Here is an 18,300-nt window from a genome sequence, read left to right as displayed (position 1 = left end):
TCCCTTGTAGCCTCCTACAGACACACCCATCTCATGCGTGTCGCTAGCACTGCACCGAGACGCACACGCATGCACATAGGCAGAACTATACATAGAGCTAACGCTACACAGACCCACGCAAGCATACATACTCATACAGCGACGCGAGATTCACAGAAACATACAACACAAGAAGAGCATTGGACTCAGCAGCGGCGCGCGCACACGCTAAACAGTTCCTGCTGCCCCTCTCCTCAAGTCCGGGGTTGCCGTGGGAGCCGTTGCACCGTGCGCGCGCCCGGCACAACGGCCGTCGCGGATCGTCTATCGGAGAAGCAAGGGCAAGCTATCGACGGCGTCCGCCCTTGCGCACAGGATGTCTGAGAGCACCTTCAAGATCCTTCTCACGACCGACAACCACCTCGGCTTCGCTGAGCGCGACCCCAGACGAGGCGATGACAGCTTCACCACCTTCGAGGAGGTGCTGCGCGCTGCGCGCACCGAGCACGACGTGGACGCCATGCTCCTCGGTGGCGACCTTTTTCACGAAAATAAACCCAGTCTCGGTTGCCTCGTCCGCACTTGCTCCCTTTTCCGCAAGTACGTCTTCGGCAACAAGGCCGTGCCCTTCTCGCTGCTCAGCGACCCCGCGTCGAACTTCCCGACGCACGCGCTGCCCATGGCCAACTTCCAGGACCCCAACGTCAACGTCGCGCTGCCGGTGTTTGCTATTCACGGCAACCACGACGACCCCGTCGGCGGCACCTCATCGCTCGACCTGCTCGCAACCAACGGTTACCTCAACTACTTTGGCCACGTCACCTCCCTCGAAGACATCATCCTCGAGCCGGTGCTTCTGCGCAAGGGAAGCACCTTCATCGCCCTCTACGGCCTCGGTAACGTGCGCGACGAGCGACTGCATCGCTGCTTCCGGCTGAAGAAGGTTCAGTTTGTCTATCCGAAGCCGGTGCCTGGCTGCAAGTGGTTCAATATCCTGCTACTGCATCAGAACCGCGGTGCGCGTGGCGTGGCGAGCAAAAACGGTATCATGGAGGGAATGCTCGCCGGCTTCGGCATGGACCTCGTGATCTGGGGCAACGAGCACGAGCAGCTCATGGTGCCGCAGCCGGCGGACGGCTTTGATGTGGTGCAGCCAGGCAGCACCATTATGACATCCCTCTCCGCGCAGGAGTGTAACCCAAAGCAGTACGGTATCCTCGAAGTACGCGGCACATCGTACCGGCTCACTCCATACACGCTGCGCAGCGTGCGTCCAGTCGTGCGACGCACGGTAGAGCTTCGGCAGGATCTGCCTGACGGCCGAACGCTTGATGCGGTGGAGACCTTCTTGCACAGCGTGATGAGCGATATGATCAGCGAGGCCGAGGAGCACGTGAGCCACATCCCCGATGACGTCCTCGCGTTCCATCCCAACCTGAAATATCCACTCATTCGCTTGGCTGTGGACTTCACCGACGTCACGTCTGCGCCGTACCCGCAGCCAAACTTCAACCGCTTTGGCCAGCAGTACATGGATGTCGTCGCGAACCCAGGCGAGCTGTTGCGGCCGGTAAAACCGAAGCCGGAGCGGCGACCTGGTGGCGGTGCTCTGGGCACGGCCCTCGGGCCTGGCGGCGTTGCTGCGAGCGGCCTCATCGTCCCCGCAGCGCCGCAACTCAACACGCTCGACATCCGCGTGAAAGTTGCCGACGTCTTCAACCACAACACGACGAACGCGTGCACGCTCCTCTCCGAGGCGGAGCTGAGCGCCGCCGTCTACGCCTTCGCCGAAAAAGGCGAGCGGGACGCGATCGATGAACGGCTGATGGAGCTGTTGCACACCTCGCAGAAGTCGGTGTGGCGCCGGCTAGGGAACGGCGCGAACGACTCCATCTTGAAGCCGGACCGCGTTGCGGAGGAGGTTGCCACGCACAAGCGTCACGTCAACGAGCGCTACGCGCGGGCTGCTCAGCTGGAGGAGGCACAACAGCAGCAGATGGACGACGCTAAAGAAAATGAAGACGACGGCGTCGCTAATGAGCGAGAAGGCCGAGGTGGCGCTGCTTCACCATCGCTGCATCAAGCGGCGCGCCGACGTGAGCTCGATGCCTTCGAGATGATGCGCGTCGCCGCTCCTCCCGCAGACCTCACCACTAGCCACAGCGGCAGCGGCAGTGAAAACCATTTCCATGGTCATTTTGCGCAAACGCCCGTCTCGCGTCTGGTGCAACATGCCATCCAACAAGGAAACGAAAATGACGTGGACGCAGCGGTGGGCGCACCGGGCCAGCGAGCCCGTCGGTGCAGCGGTGTCTTCGTCAAGGCCGGTGCCGACGGGGACGGCCAAGACGATGAGAGTGAGGAGCTTCCTGATGATGGGCTGGATCGAATGCCGATCGACAGCGTGATTGCGCAGGCGGTGCAGCAGGTGTACCCGCCCTCGAAGAGAGCGCGAAGCGCTCACGTTTGCGACGTGGAGGCCATTTCGACTGGCGACAAAGGCTCGAGCTGTGGCGTCGGTGGTGGCGGTCCTCATGAGGCCAGCACCGTGCACGTTTTCGACGGAAACGACGATGATGGCAGCAGGGTGCACGGCATCTCTAGGCGCGGCCGCGCTCGCAATGAAGCTGGCAATGCCGGGAAGGCTCCCGCCCCCGCTAAAAAACAGCAGCGCACCACCAGCGCGCGACGCGGCGGCGGCGGTGGCAGTGCTGCAGCTCGCCAAGGCGCACTATCGGCAGCCAACGCGGGCTCACTGAACGCGGCGTCGGCGACGGCAGCTGACGCAGGCCCTACGCTGACCTTCGTTGCGCATCAGGGGGTTTCGGCGGTGCTGCCACCTGGAAACAGACCGGCCACGGCCACCAGCAGCGGCGGTGTCGGCGCGTCAAAGGGAGCCATGGTGAATCTTCTGTCCAAGTGGACCGGTGGATTTTAGCAGTGGCACTAGCACGAGCGGCGGCAGGGGAGGGGGGGAGCGTCGGCCGTTTGGTTGCACGTGCGTCTGTGCGGGCGTGTCCTTCTCTGTCGTAGGAGAGCGCCGCCTCGTGCTGCGCCTTCGTCTCTCCATCGGCGCATCGCGTGAGAGCGGGCGTTTGCCATCGTCCCCTGCCTCTTGACCCTTTTTTTTTCAAGGTTACTGCACCACAAACCGAAATGGTCCTCGCGCCCTTCCCCCTTGCCTCTTGCCCTTCTCGCGCGCCCGGATAGCGGACCGCCGCACCGCGCCAGCATGCGCCGCCCCGTCCCCTCCACCGTTCTCGCGCTCATCTTTCTTATCCTGTTCGTTCGACGCACAGGGAGCAACAAGCGAGCAGCAACGGGAACAAGTCTAGCGTCGGTAACGTGTGCTCGGTGCGCACGCACTCTGTCTCTAGCGCTGCCCTCCCAACCACTTGCCTTCTTTTTCCTTTCGCTCACTTGCTCTCTCTGGCTTGATGGCTGCTATTACCCCCTCCTCTCGGCGCCGTCTACGTATTCGTCGCATTGGGAAGTGCGAGCGTATCTGGCGGTGGTCATCGTCATCCACAGCATCTCATTAGCGAGCTCAGGGCGTCCATCACCTTGGTGCAGTGATTGCACATCCTCACACACGCATCTTTGTGTGTTTGTGCGCCTGCGCCGGCGTGGGTTGCTCACGTGCAATGATAGAGTGTGGGGCGTGGGATGCATCAATCGCAGTAGTGCCTTAGTAATGCATCGTCCCTCATCTGCACCTGCATCGGCAGTGGCGCGTGCATCTCTGGCGTTGTCTGTGCATCGCCAAGACGTCGACCCTCACGCGCGGGGTGCTGCCCGTACACCTCGCGCAGCTGCGAACGACCAACAAGTTGCGCTGCCCTCTTTCCTGAACCGATTCTTCCACGGCGCATGTGACATTGACGGTCGGAGCAGCGACATCCTCGCCAACCGCGTCTACCCCATCGGCGCGTTGAGAAGGTACTCGTCGGTGGCTCTTTATAGCTCTTTCTCACGTTCAGCAGCAGCGTCTGTCGCGCTCAGCTCCTTTTCCGCTGCCTCCTGCGCCGGCTTGACAACGGCTGTGCGAACGCTGGGCCGTAACTTCCACTCAGGTCTCGATGAGTCGCGTGTGCGCCGTCTGAGGCGCTCCGGCATGACCTTTAACCGACCCCGCGGTCGCGACACCTTCTCCGCAGCGTTTGAGAGCCGCCTGCGCATTGTGCCGCTGACGCAGATGTCTGACCTCTACGGCCCCATCGACGTCTCACTCCTTACTGCTGTCAACGCCGACGACCCGACGAGCAGCGAGGGCAACCCACTCGAGAGGAAGAAGTGCATGGCAGGCGACGCACGCATGCGGAAGGTGGTGGAGGACAAGCAGCGAGCCGAGGCAGCGCTGCGTGAGAAGCGCGACTGGCACGTGCTTGTGGTGGACCCCATTGAGCTCCGTATGGTCCCGGCACCGCTGCCGTTTCCGAGTCCGCATCCGGCGTACTACCGCGACTGGGTCACCCTGGAGGGCGAGCAACCGTCGTTCTCTCGGGTGCTAGAGCGCCGCCCCACTGCGGAGTTCGGCATCCCCATGCTGGACGCGCCGGCAGGGACGACTGGGGCAGGCACCGGGGCCGCACTTGCTGCTGATGCTGCTGCGGACGTCGCCGACGGCACCGTCGCCAACGTTGCCGCACCCGAGTCGCTTGCCTTCTTCTACACCTCGGGCAACCGCCGTCATCTGCAGCAGAACGGTGATACGACGCTCTTGCCCGGTGCGCAGGTGCGGCAGACGACGCCGATCATACCGAACTCAGCTTCTACCGCGGCTCAGCCGCTTCTTTCCTCGCTGCAGACGATTCGCCAACACTTCCACACCGCCGTCTGCATCGACCCGGACATCAGCCACGACCGCTTTCACCGCGAGGAGGCTCAGGTGGAGATGATCTCGGCGTATCGCAACATTCTTTACGAGGCTTTTGAGTTGGGGCACGCGTCGTCATCAGTGTCGTCCGCATCTGCCGCGGGCAGCCTGCGGTGGACGGCGGTGACGCAGGGGACCGTGCCGTTTGTGGCGGATGTGGTGCGCGTGCCGGCGCTGTGCCACTACTCCTGCGGCCGGCGCTTCCTTCGCGAGCTGGGCAAGCTGAACCAGCAGGCTGTCGTGAAGGGGTTCCATCGGCTGAGCAACGAGGCGAAGGAGGCGCTCATCATGAACCGAAGCTTCACTGTGGAGATCTACGTGCCACCGATGCTGCTGGAGCAGTTCGAGCGGGCCTTCCTCGAGGAGCCGTGGGAGGTGCCGCTTTCGACGCTGAATCCCGGCCGCACGGCGCTGTACCCGGGTCTGGCGCCGCCGCGCTCCTTGCTGGAGTACGATGGGTGGGTCGGCAAGCGTCCGGAGTTGGTGGAGGGCGTTGCAACGCAGGGGAAGAGCCTCCTGCGCGGTGCGAAGGTTGGGCTGGACGGGCGGCTAATTGAAGAACGTGAGGTTCTGGCGAGCCTTCGCGTATTTGGCGCCCGTGAGGAGCAGCAGCAGATGCTGGAAGGAGAGCGGAAGACTGCGGCAGAGCAGCTCGGTGTGCCGCTACAGCTAACGTACGCTCCTCTGCAAGCTGGCTTGCTGGCGGAGGTGGAGCCCCATGCGAGCGACGCGCTCCCCGAAAAGCCTTCCGGAGGCTACACCGGCGGGGACCCAGCAGCAGTGGCGACGAGTGCTGCAGAGAGCGCCAAGTGAACGCCTGTTCAGCACTCAAGGTGATCTATATACCTATATATGTGTGTCAGTGGGCGCGGCTGGTACGTCGTGTTCGCAGCCCCTTCGCCGCTGTTTTCCTTTTGGATCCTACTTGAACGTCAGCACACTCTCCTGCCTCTTGTCGCGGTCGTTGTCTCGCCGGCTCCGCTGTGGCTGTCGTGCCGTGAGCACGCGGACAGCCCGCAAAGGGATGAGCAGAAGGGGTGAGAAGACGACGCGAGCGAAGGCGCGACCAGCAAGCGACAAGGAGGTGGGCGTGAGGAGCGCTGCCGTACCCCCCCCTTCTTCTCCCACTGCCTCCACGACAGCGATGCGTTCTTTCATTCGCCTGCGCCACTGCGGTCATCGCTGGCGCAACAGTCCTTTTCGTGTGATCTGCGCTCCCGCACCCCACTCCCGCATCCTCCTTTCGCTTGTGTGCTCCGTAAGTTTCAACGTACGCCACCACCACCACCGGTACTTCAGTAGAATACACATCCCGGGCCATCTTCATCGAAGTCACGGGAGAAAGCAAGTGCGAGCGAAAACCGGAAAAGACGACAGAAGACGTGCTCCTTCGAATCCAATCCCGACACAAGCGAGCACCACACACCAGCCAGCGACGACGTGCATGTACAAGGACACAGGCAGACACACACACACACACACACACACACACCAATTATAAGCCATGTCATCTCTGCAGCGCGCGTCTGTGAGCTTTAATAAGCCGGGCCACATTCCGTTTGGTGCTGTGCAGGGATACGCCCCGGGTGGCGTCCCGGCGTACAGCAACAAGCACGATCACTACTTCTCCGGCGAGCGCAACATTGAGGACAACATCTTCTTCGGCTTCAAGTACCAGTGCGTCGAATTTGCGCGCCGCTGGCTACTGGTGCGTAAGGGACTGTTGCTGCCCGACGTGAACTGGGCCTGCCACATTTTCCAATTGAAGGAGGTGCGGGACGCCGCCACGACGGAGAGCTTCGCGGTATTGCAAGTGCGCAACGGTACTACGACGAAGCCAGAGGCCGACGCGCTTCTTGTCTACCCCTCCACCGATGCAAATCCAGTTGGTCATGTCGGCACCATCACCGAGGTGGGTGACGACTACGTATGTGTCGCGGATCAGAACTACCGCTTCCACAAGTGGGAGTCCTCCTGCGCGTACAAGCTGAAGCTTGATCACAGGGACGGCATCTGGACCATCATCGATGACATTGACGCGGACGAAATCGAGATCCCACTTGGGTGGTTGACGTTTCCTGGCCGCGCAAATCGACCGGAAGGGGCGCCGCCGGTGGCGCTGCATCCGTCACTGCACTTCAAGGAGCCGCCGAAGCCGTATCTGCTGCGCCGTAACTTTCTGCCGACGGAGTCCAAGGCGAACTGGCTCGACATGAACAACCCGGCGGAGCGGCTATTTGTGGAGGAGTTTGGCATGGACGTCAGCCGTACCCGCCTGGAGGAGAAGGTCGTCAGCTACTACGAGTCGAATCACGAGTTTCACCTGCGGTGCGTCGCGTACGGAACGCAGCTGCACGCCATCTTCATGGAGGCAACCGCGCAGGTGATCGAGAGCGATGAGAAGCTCCGGCTCTTTGCCATTCCTGAGGAGTTCTGGCCCCGCATCCGCCACTCGTGGAAGTACCAGCAGACGTACATTTCTGGTCGCTTCGACTTCGCCTTCAACAACGAGACGGGCGAGGTCAAGTGCTTCGAGTACAATGCTGACAGCGCGTCGACGCTGCTAGAGTGCGGCCTCATTCAGCAAAAGTGGGCCGAGTCGGTGGGGCTGGACAAGCAGGACACGCGCGGCTCCGGCTTCGCGGTGGAGCGCAACCTCAAGATGGCGTGGGCAAACAGCGGGGCGACTGGCCGCGTTCACTTCTGCGTTGATGAGGAAAGGGAAGAGCAGTACACGGCCCTCTACTGCATGCAGGCCGCTGAGGCAGTCGGGTTGGAGGGCAAGCTGTGCATCTTGTTCGATGAGTTCCGCTTTGATGATAATGGTCACGTTGTCGATAGCGACGGCGTGCGTGTGCGCAATGTGTGGAAGACGTGGATGTGGGAGTCGGCCATCACGGACTATTACGCCGCCCGGGAGGAGCGAGGCGAGAACTGGAAGCCGTCCCCGAAGGACAAGGTGCGATTGTGTGACTTGCTCCTCGGCGATGACTGGGAAATTCTCTACTTCGAGCCGATGTGGAAAGTCATCCCGAGCAACAAGGCCATCCTGCCCATGATCTACCACAACCACCCCGAACACCCAGCCATCTTGAAGGCGGAGTACGAGTTGACGGACGAGCTGCGCAAGCACGGGTACGCCAAGAAGCCGATTGTCGGCCGCGTGGGCAGCAACGTTATCATCACCTCCGGCGACGGCGTGGTGCACGCTGAGTCTGGTGGCAAATATGGCAAGCGCAACATGATTTACCAACAGCTGTTTGAGCTGAAGAAGCAGGATGACTACTACGCCATCATCGGCGGCTGGATGATCGGCGACGCCTTCAGCGGCACCGGCATCCGTGAGGACAAGTCAGTCATCACCGGCGTGGACAGCCCCTTCGCTGCCGTTCGCATCAAGACCGACAAACTTCCGCACCCCGTGACGCTCAAGGATATCGACAAGATGGCCGAGGACGAGTAACGTCCGGGCTGCAAGCGCGATGAACAACACATGCGCACTCTCCACAAACGTACATACAGTCACACGTAGGTGCGAAAGCAAGAAACAACAAAAGTGACGACTGCACGCTGTGGCAGGGGGGGGGCCACGGCAGCTCTGCGATCTGCAGAGGTTTCTACTGAGGCTCGCCACCGTGTGTAGACAGCCGCCACGACGGATGCTCAACGATCGGGCGTGCTTTTTTGCTCACTGCGCACGCACGTCCGCAGCCACCTCAGCCACGTAGACGACTCCTACATATATATTTACACACATGCTTCGTATGTGCTTGTTGTCTGCGTTTTCACGTTGCTTTGCCTCGCTGAAGTATTTTCTTTGCTGGACGTTGATTGCAGAACGATGCGATGAGAGTGCGATGGTCTGCGCAGGTGCCTGCAGACCATCGCACTCACTCTCTCGGTCCCTCGTTCTTCAATCGGGCACGTGATGTAGGAAGAAGCAGAACATGGCGCCCTTCTGCAGATGGAGGAGGGGAGGCGAGTGCGCATGGGACGGGAAGGGAGGGAGGACCATCCGTGTTGCTGATCCACTTGTTTCGGGCGCGTGTGGGGCTCTCTTCTCCACGCCCGGGAGAAAAAAAACGGACGTGCCCGTGCGCGGCCTGGAGGGTGAAGGGGCTGAGCGGCGTCTCCTTGTCGTTGCCCCCGCCTCCCGCTCCTTTGTTCCAACGGCAGATAATGCTGATTGTTGTTTATTTTGATTTTATTTTGTGTTTCTTTTCCAGTTTAGTTCTCTTCGCTCACTCACTTTCTTGTTCTCTCTCCCCCCTTGGCGCTCTCTTGTGTGTATTGTGCAGCATCCTCCCCTCGCCTCCCCTCGCTGCGTTCGTGTGCTTGTGTGTGTGTGTGTGTGTGTGTGCCCCTCCTTTGTTTTGGGTTTCTTGATGTGTGCCCGTCTGTCACTTGCTGACCTTCTTCTCCCCTCTCCCCTATTTCCAGGTGTATTCGTTGTGTTGTCACTCGATAAGCGTGTCCATACGTGCGCCCCCTCTACCGCTGTGTGCATGCGTATGTGTATGACGGCGATAACAGCAACGGGGCTGACCCGCCATCACCGCCAGTGCCCCCATCGCACTCTTTCATCTCTCTTCCACCTTATTTTAGCTCCTAAATCTTCTTCCCCAACTCACACACACACGCACACACGAGGGTGCCCCACGCGCCACCCACCCCTTACCCAGCCGCCCGCCCCGCTCCATGGTCACCTCCCGCGACAGTGCCCCCTTTTGCTCTTCCTTTCCTCCTCTTATTATTACCACGACGAGCTGCTCCCACAAACGTATGCGCAGCGCCACCTTATGTATATGTATTGTTTCACAGAGAGCGGGAGCCGACCGACGTGACAGGCCCAAACACTTCTGTCTCTCCCTTCCTCTTTCTTTCGCACCGTTAGGATGCACCGATGCGTGTACTGATGCGGGTCTCTCTCTCTCTCTCTCTCTCGCTCCTTTGCCTTCAGTGTGCGTGTGCGTGTGGAGCGGCTCGCACGGCGGATCTATCTGAACCCGTTTAATTTGCTTATTTTTTTTGCTGGTTGGTGCCCCTTTTCGAAATGAAACACGTCGAAGCATTTAATGGGGGCGTCCTCTCCTCCCCCTCTTCCCTCCCCCTTCGCTCTCCACGCGTAAAAAAATGCAAGTATGCAAGACATGCCTCACGCAGGCCATGGCCGTTGCATAAAGCGACGAAGCTGACGATTTTGGTGGCTGCCTGTCGTGGTGGTGGTAGTTCAATGCAACAGAAGGAAAGAAAACGAGGAGGGCAGCAGAAGGAGGGCAGAGCGCTAGAGGATGCGCGGCGGCGTTCGAGGGGAGGGGGGAGGGCGATTTGTGTATCCGCCACCTACACCGCCGTTTTTGTTTTCTCGTGACTCTCCCTCTCTCCTGTCGCTTCCGCCTCTGTCCGGGAGGACGCAAGGCATGAGGGTACGCGCGTGTGGGCGTATTCACGCACGAACACGCACACACAAACACACACACACACACACACACACAGACACGCGTTTGCTTGTAGCACCAAAGGATATACGGGCCATCGCCAAGCGGCAACCGGCCTCAGCGCAGTGATGCTAAGCAGCTAAGAAATGAGAAAATTGTTGGAGAAGAGGGCACAGGGACACTTGCCCTTCGTTGCTTCCTTCCCCTGCTCTTACTTGACTGTACTCGCCTCTCCCGCTGGCTTTCTTCTCCTGTTTTTCTTTTTTTCCGTGTCCATTTACGGACTTGCGCGCATCTTCAATGGCCTTCATGTGTGTGTGTGTGTGTGATGGAGCAGCGACACCTGCATTTATGTCGCTGTGCTTGCGCGTCTTGTCTATATCTGCGTCGTGGTAGCCACTCGTTGAACGCAGGCTCTTTGGCTGCTTTGCAGCGACGCCCAGTGCACACGTCGAAAACACATCCATAGAGCGACGGTGTGCGCTGTACAACGGGCGAGCATGCCCGGTCGTCTGAAGGCGGCTCCATCGGAGGTAGCGTTTACCAGGCGCTTCATCTTGTCGCCTCACCGCCGGCAGCCAGTGCACTGCCACGCTCGCCACTCTCCCGTACGCACACCTTACCCATCTTACGCACAGCCGTCATCAGGCGTAGCGCCTGGCGGCTCGTCGTCGTCGCATCTGCACCAGCGCCACCATTACCATGACCCTTTTATTCACCGCAGCGCCGATGACTCCCCCATGAAGTGTGAGGCAACGTTGTCCGTGCTGGCACCGCCAACTCCCGCCACCGACGCTGCCCATGCGCGCCGCGTCAAGCATGGGCCTTGCTCCCGGGCTCACTGCCTACACAGTGCGGCAGACGCGTCAGCGCAGCAGCAGCAGGGGCCTCCTGAGGCTCAGGGACCGCCGCTGAGGTCGCGGCGGTGGGCAACCGATCGCGCGGCGGTAGAGGATCGAATACCCGAGGCAGAGCTCGCTCGTCACCACCGCGGACCGCAGCTGTCACCGCCGTCCTCGCCGTTGCTGGGCTCACCCTCAAGGACAGCCACTCCGACGGCCGACATCATTCACTTTGACGCATCGTCTTCGCGGCCGCTGTCACCTCGTCGGCCCACCTCACGACTGCAGCGACTCCTGCGCCAGCTGGAGGCGGAGGCGCAACGAACGGGCTGCACCGTCACAGATGCTGCTGATGGTAAACGAGACAACGTTGAGTTGTACCAAGCACTGTTCCTGCAGGCCTTGGCGGACGGTGCCGCCTGGGAGCGCCATGCACGCGTCCTTGAGGCCGGCGCCCAGGCCTCGGCAAAGCGCGAGGCCCATCTTAAACGGCAGCTGCGGCACCTGCGGCGCAGTGTTGAGCTGCTTGTGGCTTATGTGAAGGGGTCTGAGCGGGTGGTGGATGTCCTCGGCAGAGGGATCGCCTGTGGAACCGGTGCATCGACTCAGACGGAGAGGGCGGCGCCGGACGGCACTCCACCAATGTCGCCGGGCGCACTGGCCGCGCCAGCAGCAGCAGCAGAGACAATGGTGGATGTAGCGTCATCTTCTCCATGGCGTCCCGCATCGCTGTCCGCCGTGAGCGAACTCGTACGAGGCTCCTTCGGCCGCTCATCGAATCTCGTCTACGGCATCAGCGGCAGTGACAGCCGACAAGGCGAGGACGATGCCGCCTTACGGAAGATGGATGGCCGGTCGCGCGCAGCAGTCGCCAAGGGACCTGGTGACTTACATGAGCTTGATGATTTCCATTCGGAATCCCTTGCCCCTGTGCACGAGGTTGTGGAGGCGCCGCGGGATCAGCCCTTATGGGATGGCAGCTGGGACGATGTCGGCACCGGTGTGCATGCTCGATACGAGGTGAGCGCGGCGTGGGGGGATAAGGACAGGGGGGCCGCGGCCCAGGGGTTACGCGGCGGCGGCACAGAAGCGTTTGAGATGCGCACGCCGTGGAGCCGGACGCCGCCGGCTGCGATTCCTGCTTCGGGAATGGCGCATCGCGAGTCGACATCATCGCCTCTGCACCGTGGAACAGCTGCACGGGCTGCTGCAGTTCTCGAGGGCGGCACATCTCTCCATGCCACCCTGCCGTCTCCGCTTTCGTCATGGCTTGGCCATGCGGCGACAATGAACGCCGCTATGGAAACAGAGTCGGTGACGCACGAGAGTACTCCCCTCGATGCTGCTGCTGCCGCTCCTCAGGTTGCACCGATGTCTGCCGCTCAAAGCCTGCTGGAGCTTCTGCGCAGTCGAGACACGTCGACTCGGGGAACGGCGGCGTTGGGTCCGGGGCTTGTCGACACATCTCGCGGTACTATTTCCAAGGCAGTGTCACAGATTGCTGCTGCACACCAGCACGATGACCACGGGGTCACGGTCACCGAGGCGACACACAGCCACAGCTCCAGCGATGTTGCGCATCTGAATTGTGCGGTGCCGGTGAGGGCATCATCATTTTCTTCAGCCTCTCGACCACCTCTGACACCGAGTTGCTCTTCGATTCCACGACAGAGCTCCGGCCCACAAGGCGAGGCACTGCCCTCGCATCCTGCGTCGCTGCCGTCGTTGGCGCCCTCGTCGCCGCCACGGCCCCACTCCCACTCGCTCGCCACCTCGCCACCCCAGATGTCACGCGTCAGTGACAGCGGCAGCAGCAGCCGTGCGCCAACTGCCATAGAAGCTGCTGCTGCCGCGCCCATCGCGGTGGCGGAGCTCGTTCGCACGTCGTCCCCTGCTGTATTGTCTTTCTCATCTCATCAGACGTTCACAAATCTCGCTGCCACGCATGAACGCGACGTCAGCGTGGCAGCGCAGCCCGATGACGGCCTGGCGTACTCGTCTAACGACTGGGAATTCCTCGAGACGGCGAATTTCGCTGACGGCTTTGGCGCGTCGTCGTCATCCTCACCCGCGAGGAGGCTGGAGGAAACACGCGGCGGACATCACGGGCTTGCGAGCAGCGACAGCAGCAATGACACGAACGATGACAAGATGACAGACGAAAGGGACGAGCTGGCTAACGGCGACGGCTACACAGAGTGGCGCACGCAGCTGGAGGCACATCTGAACCACGGCTGGGTCTCGGGTATGTGACGTTTCCACGCCTGCGATTTCTCTCTCTGTGTGTGCGTGTCGCTGGTGGAGGCGCGGCATATGGGCATCGTACACGCAGACCTCGCAGACACGTTCACGGCACTCTTCTTTTCGGTGGCGTTTTCCCTCCCTTGAATGTCTGTGCAGGCACATGTAAAGGGGACAGCATCAAGGGGTCGATGAAACTCAGCACGCGTACAACGACGCACGCGCAGGCGAATGTCTGCGCACACGCACGCTTACCTGTTACTCAGCGGAGTAGAGGTTGCCGTGCACGCGGAGCGTGCGACAGTGCTTCTCTTTTCTTTAGTTTGTTCATGGTATGTTTCCCTAGATGCGTACCGAAACACACACACACACACACACACACATGCGCATGCCGAGCACGTGTGCATGCATGTACATGGAGCACTACCATTGCATCTGCGAACTCTCTACCGCGACGCGAGCGCGACACTTGGAGAGGAGGGTGGCGTGGTGGCAATTGGAGGAGTGGAGAGTCGCTCTCTACTCGTCAGCCTCGAGCATTTCAGGAGGCACCAACGGCGGATCGAAGAGCAGAGCTGCATTGATGCGCTAATCAAGACGGCTCGAAAGCCGTCGAAAAAGAGACACGTGAGTGACACGACTAACAGGCTGATGATGCGACAGTCCGGCCCGTTTCTTGTCTCTCTCTTTCTCCCTCTTCGGACGCTCCCGGTGCTTGGTCCCGGCACTCATCCCTTCACTGCTCCGTGTTCGGTTGTGCGCGCGTGCACGCACGCGCCTACACAAACAGCGAGGCATGCTCCACTCCGTATACAATGTACATCATCGGTCTTTGAGCCGCCCTGCTCATCTTTGCGGCCTCCGATGGTGCCGATTCTTTACCCCCTCTCTTCCCTCCTGTCGTTTTCTACCGGCACCCCCTCTCCTCACAAATACGCAGGGAAACTAAGCTGGACAAGGACAAGGCCGCCTCCGCACAAACCATCGAAGACTCGCCTCAGTCTCCCCATTCGAAACGCAGATACACGTAGGTACAGGACACACGCCCGGACCAACTCTCCGACAGACGTTTCCATCTTCGCACACCCAACGCGACAGTAACGGGGTGCGTCGCTGCTTTCTCCAGTGTACTATCACGGCAGATTTACGCATCGACGGCAGCGCACACACACACACACACACACACACACAAACACATACACTCACTAACACAGGCAGAGAGGCAGACGCGCGTCCAAGTCCGTTGACGCACTGCTGGGAGGACAAGATGGCCGCCACCGTGTCGCTCTTCGAGCGCAACAAGCGTGTCTACCTCGAGGAAGAGTCGAAGCTGCAGGCTATCGTGAGCAGCGACCAGTTCCTCCGCACGTTTCAGTCATGGCTCGATCAGAGCATCTCACAGCTGGACTTCCAGTACGAGCGATGCGAACAGCAGTTGTCGGAGCTGCAGCAGCACGTGACGGCGCCGAAAGGTGCCTTCTGGAACAGTAAGGCGGTTATTGAGCACTGCAACCTGCACATGGCGGAGCGCCGACTTGTGCGCCGAAACATCGAGCTGGACGGCGATCAGCTTGCAGAGCTGCCGGCGGTGATTCAGCTCGTGTCGACGTTGCAGCAGACCAAGTCGCACTCCTTCATCACCCCAAAGCAGCGCCGCTTCATTGAGGAGTGCGAGGCGGAGCTGAAGTCCGTCGTCTTCGAGCCACGTGACCTCGTCTTCATCACCAACGCCCTGCAGACGAAGCTCATCGACGACGGCAATACGCGTGGCGTCTTTGGCGACCTGACAGTGTTTCAGAACGCGATTGAGGAGCTCTCACCAGATATCGATCAGTGCGAGCAGCTGCTGGAGACAAGCATTGCGAATGGCGAGATGGGCCTCGCCGAGGACATCTCGAAGCGCCAGCTGGACGTGTACGAGCACATTTTGCGCCTCATCACAGACCAGTACCCGACAATCTCCAACTACTACGCCCAGTCGCGCAACAGCGAACGTCGGCGGCGCTGGGCAGTGTTTCGCATGGTGGATCGCGATATCACCGCCGTAATCGAGGCGAAGCACCGCCAAATCGAAGCCTGCGAGGAGGACATGCTCAAGATACAGGAGCAGATGACCAACTACAACTCCGATGACGCGCAGCAGCGCAAGCGCTACGAGGCCGACCGCGCCGAGTCCGACGAGTTCCTGCAGCAGAACAAGGAGAAGCAGCAAAGCGTGTGGAACCGCATCTTCACCCTCTTTCAGGATCTGCAGACATGCTCGAGTGAGCTGGCGACGCTGGCGCAGCAGCGGCGCAAGGAGGTGGAGAGGCGGCTCGAGATGGAGGAGCGCGAGGCGGGGCGGCGGAGCGGGCACGAGAGCTTCCTGCAGGCCGCCGCGGAGCATGCGCAGAAGCTGCAGGACACAATCAACAATGCCGCCGCCGCGCGTGACGTCGCCACGTCGCTCAACGACTTTGCGCTCGACGGCTGCGACAACATTGCTGCCAAGTATGACAAGCAGCAGAACGCGCTCGGGGAGATGCTGCGTCTCGTGCAGCAGCACCATTTCAAGCGCTTCTCCGACTACTACATCGCCGCCAGCCGCTACCTCTACCGCAAGGAACGACGGCTAACGCAGATGGACGAGGAAATGCGGGCGAACACCATGCACCGCGAGATCCTCTCCGACACACTCGATCCGCACGCGAAGGAGTATGTGGAGGCGGACCAGCGGCTGGCGCTGCAGCGGCACGAGGTGGCGGAGGAAGTGATGCGCATCCGGCACAAGCTAGAGCGGGCGGAGCGGGCCGTCACACCGACCTTGAGATCGCTCGATTTTGCTGGCATCGCGTACGTGCACCCTCGCGTTATTGTAGAGAAAATGAACCTCAGTCGCTGGAGCACCATGCTAGACTACCGCACCCTCATCAACTCGGAGAGCGACGGTGCAGCGACGGTTGTGCGCGAGACGGCCGCGATCGAGAAGCTGCGGGGCGATATAGAGACGCAGAAGATGTCGACGCGCAACCAGCATCGACGCCAGCAGCGGCTGTGCAATGCTAGGAGCGTTGGCGACATGACGTCCTCAAGGACTCGCGGGTCGGCGCAACACGCTGACGGTGCTGCGGGCATCAAGTCGACCGTCACAGGCACATCACCAGCCAAGTCATCGCCACTGGGCTTCGTTGAGCGCGTGCACGCGATGATTCAGCAGGATGGTACGCGCTCTGGCGGCGTCAGTGGTACAAACACATCGTTGTCCTCGAAGGGAACAGCAGGCGGTGCGACCACCTCGCCTCACACTTCGCGGCCGGTAGCATATTCGACGACGCACGTGGTGAACAGCAACGGCTCCGTCATCCACACGAGCGCCGCTAATGCCGCCGCGGCCGTATCTGCTGCCCCTGCTGCCCCTGCGCCACCGCCAACGCACATGGAAGGGGCGACGTTCCAGGCGCTCTTCGACTACCGCGCCCGCGCGCCAGATGAGCTGACCTTTGAGGCCGGGCAACAAATCGTATGCATCAGCCGCGCGCCGGAGGAGGGTTGGTTTAAAGGCGTGTGTAATCAGCGTACAGGACTGTTCCCGATCAACTACGTTCAGTCGGTGCGCGAGACACCCGAAACACTGTGATGATTCAGAGAACACGCACGAAAGCGAAGACAGAGGTGCCGCGGTGAAGGAACGCATCTGGGTGCCCGTGTGTGTGTGTGTGTGTGTGTGTGTATGCGGCGGGGGGGGGAGGAGGAGGGCCAAGCATCTGCACATTTTCACGCATACACACCCGCCCACGAACGTGCGTGACGGCCTCTCCGTATGCACATGTCCACCGTTCACTCCTCATACACGACAGACACACGCACACACACACAAAAAATCGAATAGCAACAATCAAACGGCTTCTTCCCTTGTTGCGCTTCTCTCTCCCCGTCTCTGTCGGTGCGTGCGCCCTTCTCTCTGTCTGCCCCTCGGTCTCCTGGGTGTTCCTTCCACCGACGCACGCGCACATTTTCATGTGTGTGTTTCATGTACAATAGAAAACCCTCTCTTCTCGTTTTCGTTGTTGCGTTCTACGCTTGTTCTGGAGCGGGTCACTTCTCCGCGTGCGCGTGCTCGCGTGCGGGGGACGGATGAGCGCTTCCCCGTCGATTTGCAGATGTACATGTGCTCTCCTTTACTTGGCCGTGTGCCGGGTGCGGCGGCTTACACGCATGCGTGCACAGGCAGCAGCACCGCATGGGCACCTTTTCCCCGCTCCCTTTTTTCATGGCCCCGTCGATTCATATATATATATATATGCATATGTACATTTTTGGCTGCCGTGCCTCGTGCTCTCTCGCTGTGTGCTTGTGTGCGTGTGCCGCTGCCGTGACGTGACGTTGCTGTCGTGACCGACTCCCTTTCTTTCCTCGATGATGACTTGCAACATGAAAACAGGCAAACGTGACGGACCAACGAACACAGTCCACATCACCGCAGCACCTTCAAGTTGGTCGTTTCGCAATGAGACCTGCTGCTTTTCCGCGTAGTGCGTATATTTGTATGCATGTATGCGATCGTTGCTCCCCTCCCCCACCTCCCTTTCCTCTCCCCGACTGAGAGCTGGGTGGCTGTCATCCATCCATCAATCCCCAGCCCGCGGAAGTGACCTACATGCATATGCACAGCCCAAACAGCTGCAGACGTCCGCGCTTGTGCACCGTGATTCGTGTGACGTTTGGGGATTAGCACTGCCCACAATGACTGCGTACAAAGACAAGCGTGTGTGTGCGTGGCGCATCAACCATCTCCACTCTTTCCTTCCGCTTCGCCTATCTTTTCTGGCGTCTTTCTCTTTCGACAACATTCCTCTGTCTCTCTGCCCTGCTCTCCTCTGCTCTTGCGAATTGTGACAGGTTGCGCACACCCACATATACATGCACTCGCGCACACCAGACGCTC

At 60.5% G+C, this 18,300-nt stretch overlaps 5 protein-coding genes across 5 annotated transcripts; all 5 read left to right on the top strand.

Moving 5' to 3' along the window:
• Window positions 1-355: 355 nt before the first annotated feature.
• Window positions 356-2,917, top strand: LMJF_27_1890 (putative endo/exonuclease Mre11; the record flags this gene model as incomplete). Its single annotated transcript, XM_003721948.1, has 1 exon — window positions 356-2,917. The coding sequence occupies one exon, from the start codon at window positions 356-358 to the stop codon at window positions 2,915-2,917; it is 2,562 nt and encodes an 853-aa protein (XP_003721996.1).
• Window positions 2,918-4,093: 1,176 nt separating this feature from the next.
• LMJF_27_1880 (conserved hypothetical protein) lies at window positions 4,094-5,668 on the top strand (the record flags this gene model as incomplete). The annotated part of the gene is made up of 1 exon (XM_003721947.1): window positions 4,094-5,668. One exon carries the CDS (start codon window positions 4,094-4,096, stop codon window positions 5,666-5,668), a length of 1,575 nt encoding a protein of 524 aa, XP_003721995.1.
• A 691-nt stretch (window positions 5,669-6,359) lies between these two features.
• On the top strand, window positions 6,360-8,318 carry TRYS (putative trypanothione synthetase; the record flags this gene model as incomplete). The annotated part of the gene is made up of 1 exon (XM_003721946.1): window positions 6,360-8,318. The coding sequence occupies one exon, from the start codon at window positions 6,360-6,362 to the stop codon at window positions 8,316-8,318; it is 1,959 nt and encodes a 652-aa protein (XP_003721994.1).
• A 2,475-nt stretch (window positions 8,319-10,793) lies between these two features.
• On the top strand, window positions 10,794-13,388 carry LMJF_27_1860 (hypothetical protein; the record flags this gene model as incomplete). The annotated part of the gene is made up of 1 exon (XM_003721945.1): window positions 10,794-13,388. One exon carries the CDS (start codon window positions 10,794-10,796, stop codon window positions 13,386-13,388), a length of 2,595 nt encoding a protein of 864 aa, XP_003721993.1.
• A 1,255-nt stretch (window positions 13,389-14,643) lies between these two features.
• LMJF_27_1850 (paraflagellar rod protein-like protein) lies at window positions 14,644-16,992 on the top strand (the record flags this gene model as incomplete). Its single annotated transcript, XM_003721944.1, has 1 exon — window positions 14,644-16,992. One exon carries the CDS (start codon window positions 14,644-14,646, stop codon window positions 16,990-16,992), a length of 2,349 nt encoding a protein of 782 aa, XP_003721992.1.
• Between the last annotated feature and the right edge of the window lie 1,308 nt (window positions 16,993-18,300).

Source organism: Leishmania major, chromosome 27 (assembly GCF_000002725.2).
Source record: "Leishmania major strain Friedlin complete genome, chromosome 27".
In the NCBI taxonomy this organism is placed as follows: domain Eukaryota; phylum Euglenozoa; class Kinetoplastea; order Trypanosomatida; family Trypanosomatidae; genus Leishmania; species Leishmania major.
The sequence above is the reverse complement of the archived record's forward strand: the minus strand, read 5'-3'. Positions and strand labels throughout refer to the sequence as shown.